The 17,976-nt window shown below is 39.4% G+C and overlaps 3 protein-coding genes across 49 annotated transcripts in view; 2 read left to right on the top strand and 1 right to left on the bottom strand.

The window, feature by feature from the left end:
• The window catches only part of CALD1 (caldesmon 1), a 231,504-nt gene extending 227,028 nt beyond the window's left edge, over positions 1 to 4,476 (top strand). For 33 of the 45 annotated variants that reach the window (XM_086395509.1, XM_086395487.1, XM_086395499.1 and 30 more), the window contains one exon: positions 2,192 to 4,476. In XM_086395509.1, coding sequence (XP_086251635.1) covers positions 2,192 to 2,200 — 9 coding nt within the window. In that variant the 3' untranslated portion in view covers positions 2,201 to 4,476. The remainder of the gene's footprint in view (positions 1 to 2,191) is intronic. The other 12 variants (XM_086395525.1, XM_086395526.1, XM_086395506.1 and 9 more) reach the window with 1 other exon arrangement.
• The window catches only part of CYREN (cell cycle regulator of NHEJ), a 194,372-nt gene that overhangs the window by 56,341 nt on the left and 120,055 nt on the right, over positions 1 to 17,976 (bottom strand). The gene's annotated exons all lie outside the window — the stretch shown is intronic.
• The window catches only part of AGBL3 (AGBL carboxypeptidase 3), a 97,276-nt gene continuing 92,557 nt past the window's right edge, over positions 13,258 to 17,976 (top strand). The window contains exons 1-3 of the mRNA XM_086395551.1: positions 13,258 to 13,762; positions 14,685 to 14,792; positions 15,655 to 15,715. Coding sequence (XP_086251677.1) covers positions 14,730 to 14,792; positions 15,655 to 15,715 — 124 coding nt within the window. The 5' untranslated portion in view covers positions 13,258 to 13,762; positions 14,685 to 14,729. The remainder of the gene's footprint in view (positions 13,763 to 14,684; positions 14,793 to 15,654; positions 15,716 to 17,976) is intronic.

Below are 17,976 nucleotides of genomic sequence, written 5' to 3'. Positions count from 1 at the left end.
TGATCTATACCATGAAACTCTTTCTAAGATATTCTAAGTCCAGGTTTGAAGATCAGAATTTTCAGATTGCCCAGGGAAGAAACTTCTCTCTCCCTACAGGGTAGTTTGAAAGCTGCTTTCTGGAGCCATTCTAAGGGGTCGCATTGCCAGCAGCCTAGGACTCAAGGCTGATATGACAAAAAATTAAAATAACATTCAAAAGTTAGCAAAATTTGCTACCCTATGAAAACTAGTGGCTAAGGATGTTTGGATTTGTCTTTTTTTTCTTCTTCTGCTTATTCTTCATAAAGGGGACTCTGGACAATACCTAAATGATGCATAAACTAAAAACAGGACCCCTTGTTGTAGCATTTTATTTCAAGTAATAATTCCAGTCTTCTCTTTTGGTAGAGAGAAAATTGAAAAAAGAAAAATCAGGGAGTAACAGTTAGTAAAATTAGACTAGTCTGCTTATGGCCAGGGTAGAACTCCATACACAGAAGCACTTTTTAAGCAACTTAGGACTGAAGAACATCTCAAAAGCATCTGAAGAATCACTGCAATTCACAAAAGGGAAAGAATTGCTTCCTCTTTCCTACTTCTGTGTGCTAAAGTCTGGGCTGTTAAGTCTGAGTGTGTTATTCCATCTTCTCTATTAGTTCTCAGTTGTTACATTCTTGTCATAAAATCCACTGGGCCAGCCTCTCTACTTAAATGACTTTTAAATAAGCTTTCTAAATAATCGCTAAATATATTAAAAGTATCAGTAATAATTATCACCATTACAAATCGCTAACATGTAATGAACATACACTATATACAAGAAACTGTTCTACCTTCTCAACCTACCTTATCTTATTTGACCCTCCAGTCACCATTATTTATTTTATTTTTCAGTCACCATTATTATTATTAGCCCCATTTAGATCTGAGGAAAATGAGGCACAGAGAGTTAAGTAACTTTCTCAAAGTCACACAGCAAACAAGGAGCAAAGCCTGGATTAAACTCAGGCAGTCAGATCTGAGCCTGCATTCTTAACTATTATACATGATGGGGTTTTTATGAGAATTGCATACTCAATAGAAAATATAACATTCTGAGTTTCTTATACAGTTTTCTCCTGGTGGAAGGGAAAGGAGTCATTTTTCAGTTGTTCATTAAAAAAAAAAGAAGAAGAAGTTTTGTTGGCCTAAGCCATTATGACCCTTCTAGGAAAGATCTTTCATAAATGACAGTCCAAATGTTTATATAGTCTCCTTTCTGAGTAGGAGATAGCTGTCCATAGGCCATCATCACAAGTTTAATAGATCCCCTCTGGACAGCATTCCTCTGAGGCAGTGTTCTAGAAAGTAAAGATACGGTCTGGGATGGTCAGACTCAGACAGCACCACTCACATACAATACAACACAAACGGTACTCCCTGAAATTGTGCAACATTGTGATAAAGGGTAAGACTTCACACATACCAGCCCCTCCTCTTTGATCTATACCATGAAACTCTTTCTACAGTAATAATAATAACATAACCAGCAGTCCCAGAGCTGAGTTTATGAGGTAGCAAAGTAGACAGCTCCTTTGGGCCAAAATGTCAAACTCACTAGTGTCATGTCATGCAGTAATTCCTTTGAAATGAAACTATCTATTTGAAATTGCGGATTCACAACAACTCAACATTCATGAATACTTCAGCAAAGACTTTTATCAGCTAGCAGAAGAAAAGAAATGGTGTACAATGAGACCATGGATCAGACATGTTTCTAGGGTAGGGGTGTATGAATAGGAAGTAGGAAATGAAAAACCGGAGAGAACTGAAGATAAGCCTAGTCCGCTTTACCATCATGCCTTGATGTGGCCTAGACTAAGCCATTCAGTCATGCATGCCTATCTTGGGATGCATATCATAGAGTCCTGGCCCTTATAGTAGTTAAAAAAAAAACAACAAACCTCTTTGACCCTGAATGCCATGAGCAAGGCTCCAGATCAAGATATGAAAAAGGGAATATAAAGAAGAAAAAAAGAGGAAAGTGAAAAAAACAACAGAGGAAAGGATAGACTGAAAGAACAGGAGCATATTTAAATGAAATGCCAACAATAATCCTCCCTTTCATAAACATTTATTCCTGCCATATTATGATTCTTTTTTTTTAATCTGACACAAAATGTCTAGCTGAAACACCATGGCCTGCCTATTTAAAGCTTTCTTCTCTTAGCAGGTTTGAGACAGTTCAAGAAAGAACCCAAAGTAGCCGCTCAAGATGCTGGACCAGCTCAGTTGAAGAGGGCTAATTTGCTCTGTTTTATATTTATGTTGATTTACTAAATTGGGTTCATTTCCTTTTGTTTTGTTTTTCATTATCCCAGTAAACCCATGTATATTATCACTATATTTAATAATCACAGTCTAGAAATGTTCATGGTAAAAGTACTGCCTTTGCACAGGAGCCTGTTTCTAAAGAAACCCATGCTGTGAAATAGAGACTTTTCTACTGATCATCCTAACTCTGTGTCTGAACAGTGATACCAGCCACATTGAAAGTCAACAAAAGGAGATCCGAGTTGGAAATTGCCTGAGGAATGTGCAGTATCCAGAAAAATGAAACCTAGTGGTTTAAAAACAAAACAGAAGTCATGTCATTTCTGCACTTTAGAATAAAGCATGGAAGAAATTATCTTATAGGCAATTATAACACTTTGTGAAAGTAACCCACTTCAGATTTGAGATACTGCAATGTTTCTCTTCAAAATAGAAAGATGTACGGTTAAGGTATTACTTTTTTCATGTTGATGAATATCTAAATTGGGTTATGATGTTAGCTGACAGTGGTACTGATTTCTTTAGGTTGGTTGCTTTGTGGATTTCTTTGGTAGTGATAGTAAACCACATTTTAGATGACCCTGATCATGTATGTATGTGCATACATGTACACAAACACACTAATGGTAGAAAGCTTTTTTATGTGCTAGGCTATTATATTTAGCAGTATGTCCCTGTAACTAGCCAATATCACTGCTTTTTAAAAACTAAAAATCACAATATTATATTAATATTTCATATTTGCCAATAGCAACATGGCAGAATAGGTATCGATATGTTTCCAATGCTGGATAACCTATAAGAGAGATTCAAAGTGTCAAAATGCATTGACATTTTCTATAAAACATAGTACTTAGTTTATAATTAAGAGCAATCTTGAAGTCCAGTGTGAATTGTACCAAATCTACCAAACTTAAAGCTTGCTCAGAACTTCACTCTTAAGAATCAAGTTCACAATAGATTGGCTTAAATGCTATCTGAGTTCTCTTCCTTCTCTGAAAATTAAAGACAAGAATCTTAGTGACAAAATTGTACAGCTTAGAATTCCATAAATAAGTGTACTAAGACCAACTTTGACTAATCTCTGGAAGCAGAAAAGTAAGCAAAAGCCACTATTTAGGAGTCATGACCTACTTACATCTTTAACATCTTTTTAGTTAAACTTTTCTACCTTTATTAGTCATTGGTACTTGCCATAAGTTGATAATGTGCTGAGCTTTCAAAAAATATATATGTAATTTTCATTAGTTTTACCTTTTTCCCCAAGAGTCTGTCAACTCATCATTTGTACACACACAATCCAGATATCAGATCTTCTTTTAGCTCATATGCATTCATCTATTCTTCACAATAAATAAGAGTACTCCAGTGTCTTGGCAATATGTTCTAGCATAGAGCTATACGTATAGTGTAGTTCTATAAACCTATACCTCATGACTTACCAAAGTTATCTTAGTATCAGTTCCTACCACAATGAGGGAGCCTCCCAAATGACCCTTTTCTAATCCACAATGTTCCCTGGGGGAGCTTGCCAGGGTAGGGCTGGCATGAGGAGTGACTAGCGCCTTCCAGAGGCTCTTTTCCTCGAAAATCAATATAGAGTTGTTGACTCCTCTAGCTTTTAGCACACCTAGGCCAAAGAAAGTAAAGCCAGCAATATTGCACAAGTCACCCACCCATGACAGAGTAGACATGAGTCTATGATAAGATGAACTAGAATTCACGTGCAGTGTCTGAGTTAGCACTGACTCCCACGACTGGAGTGAAATGGATCAAAGTTTGAATTATGGCCTATATCGAGATAAAGTTTCTTTGTTGTACTTTTGAATAAGAGCTTCTCCTGATCACTGTTATATATTTTTTTCTAGAAAGTCTAAAGTTAAGAAGAGAATATATCGATTGATCCTGACTTTTATTCCAGTATTTGGATGGAATAACTTTTAGGGTAGATTTTTGTTTGGTTTGAATTTAATTTTTTGAAAAAGAAACTCCTCGTTTACTTGTTTCATTACAATTCTCTTTGTTATCTTTTTAAGAGATAAACCTGCAAGGTGACTAGCATGTTCTGTGAATCTGCCATTCCTGAAAATTTTATAAACACAATATTTTTCACTGATAATTGATCGCTGCAATAAATATATATTGTGAAAATGCATCCACAATAAATGGAATTCCTCCAAATGTCTTTGCCTCACTTGTTTTATGTACTATATTGATTACAAGAGTTCTGTCTGATGTAATAAAGATGATGGCATAGCAAAATGTGTATTTCAGATTGAGTCTTGGATTCATTTTTTAAGGAAGAAAGCTATTTCATATTATTAGATACTTCTTATTACAAGCAGTTTTTCAACAGAACATTAAGAATCGCTCTGACTGGGACAACTGATCAAACATATATGGAAAGTTTGAAAAGAGGGATTAAAAACTTTTTCTTAAAAAAAAATTATCAAATGTTCCTTTCTCCTCCTCTCATTCCCCATGTTGTCACAAGTCATTGCTCTTGCTCCTGCGGTGGCAGTATTGTTTTCTAAAAGGCAGTGTCTTTTATAGTAGAAATATCCATTTAATATATACTGCTATACTGCTAAGTCACTTCAGTCGTGTCCGACTCTGTGCGACCCCATAGACGGCAGCCCATCAGGCTCCCCCGTCCCTGGGATTCTCCAGGCAAGAACACTGGAGTGGGTTGCCATTTCCTTCTCCAATGCATGAAAGTGAAAAGTGAAAGTCAAGTCGCTCAGTCAGGTCCGACCCTCAGCGACCCCATGGACTACAGCCCACCAGGCTCCTCTGTCCATAGGATTTTCCAGGCAAGAGTACTGGAATTGGGTGCCATTGCCTTCTGCAGGGGGCTTCCCTGGCGGCTCAGAGGTTAAAGCATCTACCTCCAATGAGGAAGACCCGGGATCGATCCATGGGTCGGGAAGATCCCCTGGAGAAGGAAATGGTAACCCACTCCAGTATTCTTGCCTGGAGAATCCCATGGACGGAGAAGCCTGGTAGGCTACAGTCCACGGAGTCGAAAAGAGTCGGACACGACTGAGCGACTTCACTTTCACTTTCAATATATACTATTTGTCTATAAAATACTATTTGCAAGACACTAGTGATTATATTTAAATCCAAAGGTATTTTTTCATAGCAGTTTTATATATTTAAGTAGCACTACTTGAAATCTGAGGCTCGTCTTACAAAGGTTTTATTTATTTACTTGTATTATTTTGACTGTGCTGGGTCTTCATTGCTGTGTGCGAACTTTCTGCAGTTGTGGCATTCAGGCCTCTCATTGCAGAGCAGGGACTCTAGCACACGCGGGCTCAGTTCCCATCATGGTATATGGGATCTTAGTTTCCCCCACCAGGGATTGAACCTGTGTCCCCAGCATTGGAAGGTGGGTTCTTAACCACTGCACTACCAGGGAAGTCCCCTCATAAAGGTTTTAAATTGTGAGTCCAGAGGCTCTGAACAGTCCCCTCAGCCCTGTTCATAAGACTGATAAAGAGTTAGCAAACTACTGTACCTTAAAAACATTAGTACTTTTGACATTTCCATCCTCATAAGGACTCTAAGTTTAGACAATAAGATACTTATCATCAAAGTCTATCACAAAATTAAGCAATGAAAAGCATACAGCCTGTAGTACTAGTACCAAACTGATAGGATTAGGGATGGGTCAAAGTTAGTCCTACAATGTGCATATTCAGGGTTTGAGCTCAAAGATGTTACGGTCTTGTGTGTGATGTAGAAACAGGTCTGTATTAGGGAGTTTTTTCTACTCTTGCTTGCATGTGTGTTCCAAGTAGAAAGATGGATAAGATCTCATGATCCTAAACACATCTTCCACAGAATAAGGAGATGGCCTAATAAGGTCTTGATTTGAGTGCTGTGTCTATTTGTGTTTAAGCTTATTAATCATGTTGTCCAAACATTCTATATCCTTACTAATGTTTTGTTCCTTTCTTCTAGCTATGACTGAAAAAGGAATGTGAAAATCCCCCTCTATTATTATGGAGTTGTCTATTTCTACTTGTGAATATATTAATTTTGCTTTCATATTTTAAGCTCATGGTTTTGGTGCATACAGAAATCTGGAATCATTTTCCAAGTGAATTGAATTATTTTAGTATTACGAAGTGCATGTGCCTACTAAGTTGCTTCAGTCTTGTCCAACTCTTTGTGACCCAATAGATTGTAGCCCACCAGGCTCTTCTGTCCATGGAATTCTCCAGGGAAGAATACTGGCATGGGTTGCCATGTCCTCCTCCACAGGAAACTTCCTGACCCAGGATTGATTGAACAGTGTCTCTTAAGTATCCTGCATTGGCAGGCAGGCTCTTTACTGGTAGCACCACAATTATGAAGTGATGCTCTAATTATAGAAAAGATTTTTGCCTTAAAGTTTATTTTTTCTATTCTTAACGTTGCTTCCATGGCTTTCTTTTGGTTAGCACTCGCAGGTGGCTCAGTGGTAAAGAATCTGCCTGCCAGGGCAAGAAACACAGGAGGTGCAGTTCAATCCCTGGGTTGGGAAGATCCCCTGGAGTACGAAATGGCAACCTTCTCCAATTTTCTTGCCTGGAGAATCCCATGAACAGAGGAGCCTGGTGGGCGATAGTCTATGGGGTCCCAAAGAGTCAGACTGAGCAACTGAGACTTGGCAACTGCTAACTTTACTTCTACCCTTTTACTTTTTTCTTTTTAACTTCATTGCCTCAACGATTAGTTGTAGTTTTTGGTCTCTTATTTTTCAATTTTTTTTTTTTATTGGAGTAGCTTTACCGTGTTGTGTTAGTTTCTGCTATGAAGCAAAGTGAATCAGCCACATGTGTACATACATTCCCTCTTCCTTGGATTTCCTTCCCATTTAGGTTACAACAGAGCATTACAGTCGGTTCTCGACTCTTTTATTTTCAACCTTTGTGTGTGTGTGGTGTGTGTGTATTTGATGTATAACTTTCTCTACCCCTTTACTATCAACATTTGTACATCTTTAGTTTTAGATATACGTTCACTTAGCCTGGTATCCATGGATAAATGCAATTGCTATTAGCTTTGGCTTCCTAATGAGAAAAGAGTTTGCCAAAATAAGCATTATTATTTCAGTAAAACACATTTATTTTCTACAAAATACCTTTGCCAAGTACTAATAGAAGCAAGTGCTGGAAGAAAAGTAAATGGAAACAGAAATTTGGATCCTTATCCAAGCCAAATTCATTACGAGGTAGTAAATAAAGAATCAACATTCTAAACTCTGTTCCCCGTAATTCCTCACAAGAGATTGCTATTTCCTAGGAGCATGCCTTGAAGACAGCCCCTTGTCAAGGGGCAAGTTGGAGCCACCGTGCTCCTCTTGAAGCACACGGACAAAGAACAATAACAGCACTGAAGGCCACCACGGCAGACTCTGCAACTTGGCCCAGCCATGAGATATCTGCCCTTCCCCCAGCCCTGAATCATCCTCACACGACAAGGAACTAGCACTTGGAAGAAAGAGGGGATGAATGTAAATAGTAGAACATCACTTTCCTCTCACTTTCTAAGTCACCAGAGCTAGGGACAGATTTGGGAGGTAATGAGGAGGACACTGAATCGAGTTTGAAATTGAACATGTACTGCATATCAAATATCAGATAACCCCAGGTGCTCCTGGGATCCATACGGATTCCTCAGCCAAATGATGACAAGGCCTCTACAGCCACATAACCACTGACTTCTGTGATGTCATAAATAACTGATTACCCTAGTCATCTCATCTTCTCATTTAAGTCTCTGCTCAAAATGATATGACCACACAGAATAAATCACATTCCTAACACAATTTACATTTGGCCATATGTTGCTAAAGTGACCTTAACTCCTGATTGCCATGCCAATAACTGTACCTTTTGGGTTTTTCTTTTCTTTTCTTACTATTGCCTTTTATACTGCAGGCTTAGAGGAGATGAATCCATCCAAAAACTGGAGGAGGAAAAGTTACTGCACAGGTAAAGCGGACTTCCTAGGAAGCAGAAGCTGCTCCATGTGGAGTGTATCCCTTAACCTCTGATAAGATCATAGACAAGGGGAACAAAAACTCAATATGCCATAATAGACCTTTGGGATGACGTTTACTCCTTCCACTTTAATTTGAAGGCAAAGAATTTCATTTTCACTATATTCTACTGTCAAATAGGAGAGTAAGTTTTTCTTAAAAAAAAAAAAAGCTAAAAAGCAACAGGTGCTTAAGGACATCATTTTAAATTCATCTGGGGAAGAAAGAGGTCCTAATGAAACCTCTTTCCTTAAAATGTAATGACTCCAGCTAAACCAGCAGTCCCCTACCTTTTTGTCACCAGGAACTAGTTTTGTGAAAGACAATTCTTCCACAGACCAGGGGTAAGGGGTGGTTTGGGGATGATTCAGGCACATTTATTGTGCACTTTTGGCTCAGATGGTAAAGAATCTTCCTCTAATGTGGGAGACATGGGTTCAATCCCTAGCTTGGAAAGATCCCCTGGAGAAGGGCACGGCTACCCACTCCAGTATTTTTGCCTGGAGAATTCCAGAGACAGAGGAGCCTGGTGGGCTACAGTCCATGGGGTCATAAAGAGACACAACTGAGCAACTTTCACTTGACTTTATTTCTGTTATTATAATATGAGCTCCACCTTAGATCATCAGGCATTAGATTCCATAGGTGGGGGACCCCTGGGCTAAACAGTTCTGCCTAGTATAATTCATAACATGGTCTTCTCTCAGAACCATTGTACTTGCTGATTCTCCTGCCTGCTAAGGTCTCCCCCTAGACATCCACGTGGCTCATCCCTTTCCTTGCTTCAGGTCTCTGCTCAAAAGTCTGTTCAGAGAGACTTTCCTGGACTGTTCATCAGGAGAGCCACATCTACTGAGGTCCACCCACCAGAGTACTCCCTATGCGCTTTAATTTTCCATTTTATTTCTCTCCACGCCAATTATTATCAGCTGGGTGCTTTTTTAACACCACCCTTATGGCAGAAAGTGAAGAAGAACTAAAAAGCCTCCTGATGAAAGTGAAAGAGGAGAGTGAAAAAGTTGGCTTAAAACTCAACATTCATAAAACTAAGATCGTAGCATCCGGTCATATCACTTCATGGCAAATAGGTGGGGAAATAGTGGAAACAGTGGCAGACTTTATTTTGGGGAGCTCCAAAATCACTGCAGATGGTGACTGCAGCCATAAAATTAAAAGATGCTTGCTCCCTGGAAACAAAGTTATGATCAACCTGCTGCTGCTAAGTTGCTTCAGTTGTGTCCGACTCTGTGCGACCCCATAGACGGCAGCCCACCAGGCTCCCCCATCCCTGGGATTCTCCAGACAAGAACACTGGAGTGGGTTGCCATTTCCTTCTCCAATGCATGAAAGTGAAAAGTGAAAGTGAAGTCGCTCAGTTGTGCCCGACTCTTAGCGACCCCATGGACTGCAGCCCACCAGGCTCCTCCAACCATGGGATTTTCCAGGCAAGAGTACTGGAGTGGGGTGCCATTGCCTTCTCCATGATCAACCTAGACAGCTTATTAAAAAGCAGAGACATTACTTTGCCAACAAAGGTCCATCTAGTCAAGGCTATGGTTTTTCCAGTAGTCATGTATGGATGTGAGAGTTGGATTATAAAGAAAGCTGAGTGCTGAAGAACTGACGCTTTTGAACTGTGGTGGTGAAGACTCTTGAGAGTTCCTTGGCCTGCAAGGAGATCCAACCAGTCCATCCTAAAGGAAATCAGTCCTGGGTGTTCATTGGAAGGACTGATGCTGAAGCTGAAGTTCTAATACTTTGGCCACCTGATGTGAAGTGCCGACTCGTTGGAAAAGACCCTGATGCTAGGAAAGATTGAAGGCAGGAGCAGAAGGGGACGACAGAGGCTGAGATGGTTGGATGGCATCACTGACTCAATGGACATGAGTTTGAGTAACTCCGAGAGTTAGTGATGGACAGGGAGGCCTGGTGTGCTGCAGTCCACAGGGTCGCAAAGAGTCGGACATGACTGAGCGACTGAACTGATTGGTCTGTCTTCTCCCAGTAGCACATAATCTCCACAAGAAATATCTGTTTTATTCCCTTCAAAAGCCTTCCACAGGGAACAATCCCTGGCAAGTAGTAGGGATTGAATAAATACTTGTTGAATTAATGAAAGAATGAGTAAAAAATTTTCAAAGTTTTTTAATTTTTATTACACACTAAAATTTTTCTCTGTAGGATCACTTGAAATACGATTGCGTAAACATTTGAACTAAAGATCTTGAGACCTAAGTTCCAGCCCTGCCATCCATTTCTTGTGTAACTTGGTTAGATCATTTCTTGGAGTTTCACCTTGTGTGTCTGACACTATGGCTTGCAATCTTGACTCTAAAATCCAACACAAAATAGATTCCATATATAAAAATTGTCTATGCATGTCATCTGTAGTAACATGTATGACCTCCAATACTTTGGCCACCTGATGCGAAGAGCTGACTCATTTGAAAAGACCCTGATGCTGGGAGAGGTTAAGGGCAGGAGAAGGGGACGACAGAGGATAAGATGGTTGGATGGCATCGCTGACTCAATGGACATGGGTTTGGGTGGACTCCAGGAGTTGGTGATGGACAGGGAGGCCTGGCGTGCTGAGGTTCATGGGTTCGCAAAGAGTCGGACACGACTGAGACTGAAATGAACTGATGACATAAAACCAGGTACAATTATAAAGGGTTATTATTTTCCAAGAAAGTGTGATCTAATAATGTGCTCTATTTCTTTTTCTGGAAGGGCCAATCTTCCAAAGCTCTGACCTCAAAAAATTATGTTATTTTTTGGAAACTGACAAAATTTAACCAGAGACTATTAATCTATTTCCATGTTTAAGCTATTGCTTTGCTCTTTATTGTACTGTGAAACTTGCTATGGTCCATCATCTCCATTTCTACAATATTACAAATCTCATGACACGTAATGCCTCATGCAGGCACCAAAGATTTTTTTTTTTAGCTGTACTTGGAAAACTATTCCAAATAAAGTATCCAATTAGCTAAAGACCAGGGGGAAATCAAGATTGAATATACAGGAATAATGACTAAGTCTGTTATGGGAAGATCATATTTAATTACATGAAACAGTCATGTAATGTAATTTGCATAATGTCCTCCACACCGTTGTTGTCGCTGTTTACTCACTGCGTCGTGTCTGAGCCATTTCCGACTCTGTGGACTGTAGCCCGCCAGACTTCTTTGTCCATGGGATTCTCCAGGCAGGAATACTGGAGTGGGTTGCCATTTCCTTCTCCAGGGGAATCTTCCAGACTCAGGGATTGAACCTGTGTCCCCTGTATTGGCCGGCGGATTCTTTATCACTGAACCATGATTATTATTCTTAAAGTATCTCTGAGCTGATAAAAATCTCGAGACTTCACCCTGGTTTATCTCTGACTCTTCTATCAAACATTTAAAAAGAAAAGTCTCATTTTCCAAATCCAATAAAGATTATTGGCCACACAACTGTGCAAAATGCAACTGTGTGGCTACAAATAAAGTTCAACAAAGCACAAGCCTTAACCAGTCTGCTCCACTGTCTCCTCGGAGAAGGGAAAAGGCAGACAGCTGAGGTGCAGCACCGAGGGAACAAATACTTGTCCGCCCCTATGATTTCTTGCTAGCCACCTTCCTGCAGCCAGAGGCACTTTGACGCCTGTGTGTCTCTCCCTAGCTCCCGTCATCTTCAGCACTTTCCCTTTCAGTTCAGTTCAGTTCAGTCCCTCAGTCGTGTCTGACTCCCCGCCACCCCATGGACTACAGCACGGCCAGGCCTCCCTGTCCATCACCAACTCCCGAGCTTACTCAAACTTTAGTCCATTGAGTCGGTGATGCCATCCAAGTACAGCTTTCCCTTTCAGATCAGATCAGATCAGTCGCTCAGTTGTGTCCGACTCTTTGCGACCCCATGAATCGCAGCACGCCAGGCCTCCCTGTCCATCACCAACTCCCGGAGTTCACTGAGACCCATGTCCATCGAGTCAGTGATGCCATCCAGCCATCTCATCCTCTGTCGTCCCCTCTCCTCCTGCCCCCGATCCCTCCCAGCATCAGAGTGTTTTCCAATGAGTCAACTCTTCGCATGAGGTTTATATTCTTTGCAGCCAAAGATGGAGAAGCTCTATACAGTCAGCAAAAACAAGACCAGGAGCTGACTGTGGCTCAGACCATGAACTCCTTATTGCCAAATTCAGACTTAAATTGAAGAAAGTAGGGAAAACCACTAGACCATTCAGGTATGACCTAAATCAAATCCCTTATGATTATACAGTGGAAGTGAGAAATAGATTTAAGGGCCTAGATCTGATAGATAGAGTGCCTGATGAACTATGGAATGAGGTTGGTGACATTGTACAGGAGACAGGGATCAAGACCATCCCCATGGAAAAGAAATGCAAAAAAGCAAAATGGCTGTCTGGGGAGGCCTTACAAATAGCTGTGAAAAGAAGAGAAGCAAAAAGCAAAGGAGAAAAGGAAAGATAAAAGCATCTGAATGCAGAGTTCCAAAGAATAGCAAGGAGAGATAAGAAAGCCTTCCTCAGCGATCAATGCAAAGAAATAGAGGAAAACAACAGAATGGGAAAGACTAGGGATCTCTTCAAGAAAATCAGAGATACCAAAGGAACATTTCATGCAAAGATGAGCTCGATAAAGGACAGAAATGGTATGGACCTAACAGAAGCAGAAGATATTAAGAAGAGATGGCAAGAATACACAGAAGAACTGTACAAAAAAGATCTTCACGACCCAGATAATCACGATGGTGTGATCACTGACCTAGAGCCAGACATCTTGGAATGTGAAGTCAAGTGGGCCTTAGAAAGCATCACTACGAACAAAGCTAGTGAAGGTGATGGAATTCCAGTTGAGCTTTCCCTTTACTTCAGGGGAAATGCAGCGTAGCTGTCTGCCCGAGGTCTCTCGAGGGTGACCCCGTTGCCCTGGTAACGAGTGCGGCGCGCCACGAGGTGAAGGGCGTGGCGGGGGCTGCTCAACTGCGGTAGAGTTTTATCCAGTGTTGGGGCTGTTGGCGTCTGGGGCAGAGCTGCGGCTCCCGGCACGGAAGAGGCGGCTGGCCGGGCCGCGGGACGACTGACCTGGCCGGGAAACTCGGGGCGAGGGGGAGGTGGCCGCGACGGGACAGGGAAGTGCCGAGGGGGACAGTCCCTAAGGGGAAAGATAGCGCCCCAGAAAATGTGCCCTTCCCCCTACTGCTGGGTCGCGAAGTAAGTGTGGGAGGAACACCTGGGCCCCCCGGGAATTGTGGCTTCACTGTCCTTCCAGCCGAGGAAGTTGTTCCTGCCCGCGGAAGGCCCCCCGCACGACTGGGCGGGGCGGTGCCGGCAGTGTCGCTTCTGAGATAGAAGAAGCGCGCGGAGGGAGCGCCCCTTAGATCTGCCTGTGTCTGTGGCGTCCCTGGCGCTTAGGTTCTACCCTGCAGCAGGTTGGTGCGCCTCTTATTTTCACCTAAAAACACAGAACCAAAATTTATACCAGTCTAGTTTTCCAGAATTGGAGTTGCGGTCCCCAAACGGAAACTTCAGTCTCTTACTACTGAAGGAATCACCCATAAGACAGACTTTTCTGTTGTATTCGTAGTTTTTCCGCTATGGAGCTTGGGCTTTATAGAGTCCTCGCTCTAAACACTTTGTTGAAAAGAGCGTCTTTATGTCTTCCACGCTCTAAAACCCTTTTTGTAGAAAAGAGCGTAAACCAGTAGTTTCAAAATTAGTAAATTCCTTTAGTCTCTCAAAAATAGTAGACTCTTGACAAGCAATTTCTATTATTTCATTGTCTTTACCATTTAAGAGAATACTCGCATTGGGAGGATTAATGGTCGTTGTCGTATTGATTGAAATTCCAGTAAGACTTACAACCGAATATTTAGAACAGACAGTATCTACAGAATATCAACCAAAATACAGAGAATAAAAGCCTATTTTCATTTGAAAAATTACGCAGAAAAAATATTAACTATATTATTGAAACTCAATGCCTGAATCAGTAACTGTAAATTTTCTTTGATTCATGATTTTTTTTTAATGCCTCAGGCTCATTCTGAACTTTCTATCGCTGTATGGTATTTAATTGTAAATAGAGGATGTAAATGATTTGACTGGGTACCCTGGAAATTCCTTTTTCAATTAAATTATTTACTTGTTTTTTCTTTTGTGATTTTTGTCTCTAATAAAAATAGAAAATTATTTAAATCTTTGAAATTAAAGGTTTAATTAGCTGTGTCCTAATTTACTTTATAGAGGAACCTTTTGTCACTATTAATTAAATTGAATATATTTGGGGATAAACATTTAATGTGTGCTTAAAAAGAAAACTACCAAACAAGTTCCTTACAAATTGTTTTATAGCCAACCTACATAATAAAAGAAATTTCAAGCCAGATACTGGAAGAGATGTCAGAAGATTCAGAAAAGGAAGACTATTCAGACAGAACAATCAGTGATGAAGATGAATCAGTATGTTTTTCTCAACTTTATCCTACTTAAAACTTGTTATAAAATACGAATTCCCAGTAAAAATGTTATCAATTCAATTGACTAACAATCAGTTGGATACTTAAATCACTTGTCACTGAAGTTGGGAAATAAATTGATTGAAAGCAAAGCTGTAACTGTGTGCAGTATGCCCTATGTAAAAAGAGAATCTATATTGGGGTTTATTTGAGAAAGTATTTTGGGTAAGACTTCTCTGAGTTATCTTCAGAGTGCGACCTCCTATTTCTAAACCTACTGTGTGTCACCATAATAGGTTTCCTGTGGCAGTGATGTAGCAAAAGTACATAGAGGAAGAAAGCGGGGAGGGGAGAAACAGTAGTTTTTCTCTATAAACAAAATAGCTCAGCAGTAGTTAAAAAGATTTCTTCTGGTTCCAGCACATATTTCTAAGAAATTCCCTTCACATTTTAGTAAAGTATAAATTATCTATGTAAGTTAAGGTCCCAAAATAAACTCCCCATATGAGGTATAACCCATTAAAATGTCTGCGGCTTTCTGAGTTTCTTGTCTTTCTTCCATTTTCCGGTTAATTTTATATTGAATTTGAATTGTTTTGCCAGGTTTAACAAAAATCTTTAAACTATTTCTTCTCTACAATCATTAATATGGCCTTGCCTTGAAGAAGAGAAATAAAAGATGAAAACTTTGTTTCAGGATGTCAAAGTGTTGGGTACTTTGAGACCAACAGCTGATAATAACCCTTTAATTTTTTCATTTATTAAAGATTAAAGACACATTCAGTTCTAAGCATTAAGATGTAAAATATTTCTGGATTGAAAAGCTGTTTTTAAAATAGAAATATTTTTAAATTCTCTTGTTTTAGGATGAGGATAACTTTATGAAGTTTGTAAATGAAGACATCCATCAGTGTGCACTTCTAACAGGTTTGAAATTATTCATATATTCTCCCTTCTCTTTCTGATAAGACCTTAAGTAGATGAAAAATGAGAGAAAGCTAGAAAAGTCAGAGTGAATAACACAGGAATTATTATTCTGTTATTGGTAAGGAGAGATGTATTTTTAATAAGAGTATTTTGGAGTTTGAGCATTTTTTTTAATTGCAGTATAGGAGATTTACAGTATTCTGTTAGTTTCAGGTATACAGAAAAGTGACTCAGTTATATATATATAATATAGATAGTTTTTCACATTATTTTCCATTATAGGTTATTAGAAGATAATGTAATTGCCTGTGTTATTCAGTAAAGCCTTGTTTTTATCTATTTTATGTATAGTAGGTTGTTAATCCCATACTCTTAATTTATCCCTCCCCCTTCCTTTCCCCTGCGATAACCATAAATTTGTTTTCTATGTCTATGAATCTGTTTCTATTTTGTATATAGATTCATTTGTATTGTTTTTTAGATTCCACATATAAACCATATTGAAGTTTGTGTTCCTCTGTCTAACTTCACAGGTATTTTAAAAAATGGTACAAATGAACTTATTTACAAAACAGAAATAGACTGATAGATTTTTGAAAACAAACATGTTTACCACAGGAGAAATGTGGGGGAGGGATAAATAAGGAACTTGGGCTTACATACATACAGGTATAATGTTCTCAAGGTCCATTCATGTATTTTTGAGGTCCATATTGTTGCAAATGGCCATATCCCATTCATTTTTATGGCTGAGTAATATTTTATTATTATATATATGTATACAATACATCTTAAATCAGTCATCTATTGATGGGGACTTGGATAACTTCCAAATCTAGGCTATTGTAAATAGTGCTGCTATGAACACTGGAATGCATGTCTCTTTCTGAATTAGAGTTTTAGTTATTTCTGGATATAAATCCCAGGAATGGGATTGCTGGATCATATGGCTGTTCTATTTTTAGCTTTTTAAGAAACTTCCATACTGTTTTCCATAGTGGCTACACCAATTTACATTCCTACCAACAGTGTATAAGTGTTCCCTTTTCTCCGCACCCTCTCCAGCTTTATTCTTCGCAGACTTTTTGATAGTCATTCTGACCTGTGTTAGGTGATAACCTCATTGTTCTTTTGATTTACATTTCTCTGATATTATCAGTGGTGAGCATCTTTTCCTGTGCCTGTTGGCCATCTGTGTCTTCTTTGGAAAAATATCTATTTAACTGTTCATTTTTTGACTAGATTGTTTGGGGTTCTTTTTGTTTGTTTTTAAATTTTATTGGAATATGGTTGGTTTGCAGTGTTGTGTTAGTATCAGGTGTGCAACAAAGTGATTGATTAATACATATACGTATATTCATTTCTTTTTCAGATCCTTTTCTCATAAAGTTAATTACAGAAAATTGAGTAGAATTCCTTGTGTTATACTGTAGGTCTTTGCTGGTTATCTATCTTACATATGATGCGGTCTGTATGTAACCGCAAGTTTCTTATTTATCCCTCCCCCACAACATTTCCCCTGTGATTACCATGTTTGTTTTCAAAATCTATCAGTCTATTTCTGTTTCATAAATAAGTTCATTTGTATCATTTTTAAAAATTAGATTCCACATATTGGTGATACATATGATATTTGTCTTTGTCTGACTTACTTCACGTAGTATAATAATATCTAGGTCCATCCATGTTGCTGCAAATGACATTAATTTGTCCTTTTTTATAGCTGAGTGATATTCCATTGTATATATGTACCACATCTTATCCATTCCTCTGTCGATGGACGTTTAGGTTGCTTCCATGTCTTGGCTATTGTAAATAGTACTGAAATGAACATTGGGGTGCATTATCTTTTCGAATTATGGTCTTTTCTGCATATATGCCCACGAGTGGAATTGCCAGATCATGATGGTGTTGTTGTTCAGTTACTAAGTTCAGTTACTAAGTCCACCTGTTTGTGACCCCATGGACTAAAGCCCGCCAGGCTTCCATGTCCTTCGCTACCTCCCAGAGTTTGTTCAGATTCATGTCCATTGAGTTGATGATGCTATCTAACCATGTCATCCTCTGCCACCCACTTCTCCTTTTGCATTCAGTCTTTCCCAGCATCAAAGTCTTTTCCAGTGGGTTGACTCTGCATCAGGTAGCCAAATTATTGGCACTTCAGCTTCAGTCCTTCCAATGAATATTCAGGGTTGATTTCCTTTAGGATTGACTGGCTTGATCTTGTGGTTAAATGGATTCTCAAAACTCTTTTCTAATAC

The sequence above is a fragment of the Bos grunniens genome, chromosome 4 (assembly GCF_055505025.1).
Source record: "Bos grunniens cultivar Pamir isolate PY7600 chromosome 4, Bosgru_T2T1.0, whole genome shotgun sequence".
In the NCBI taxonomy this organism is placed as follows: domain Eukaryota; kingdom Metazoa; phylum Chordata; class Mammalia; order Artiodactyla; family Bovidae; genus Bos; species Bos grunniens.
The sequence above is the reverse complement of the archived record's forward strand: the minus strand, read 5'-3'. Positions and strand labels throughout refer to the sequence as shown.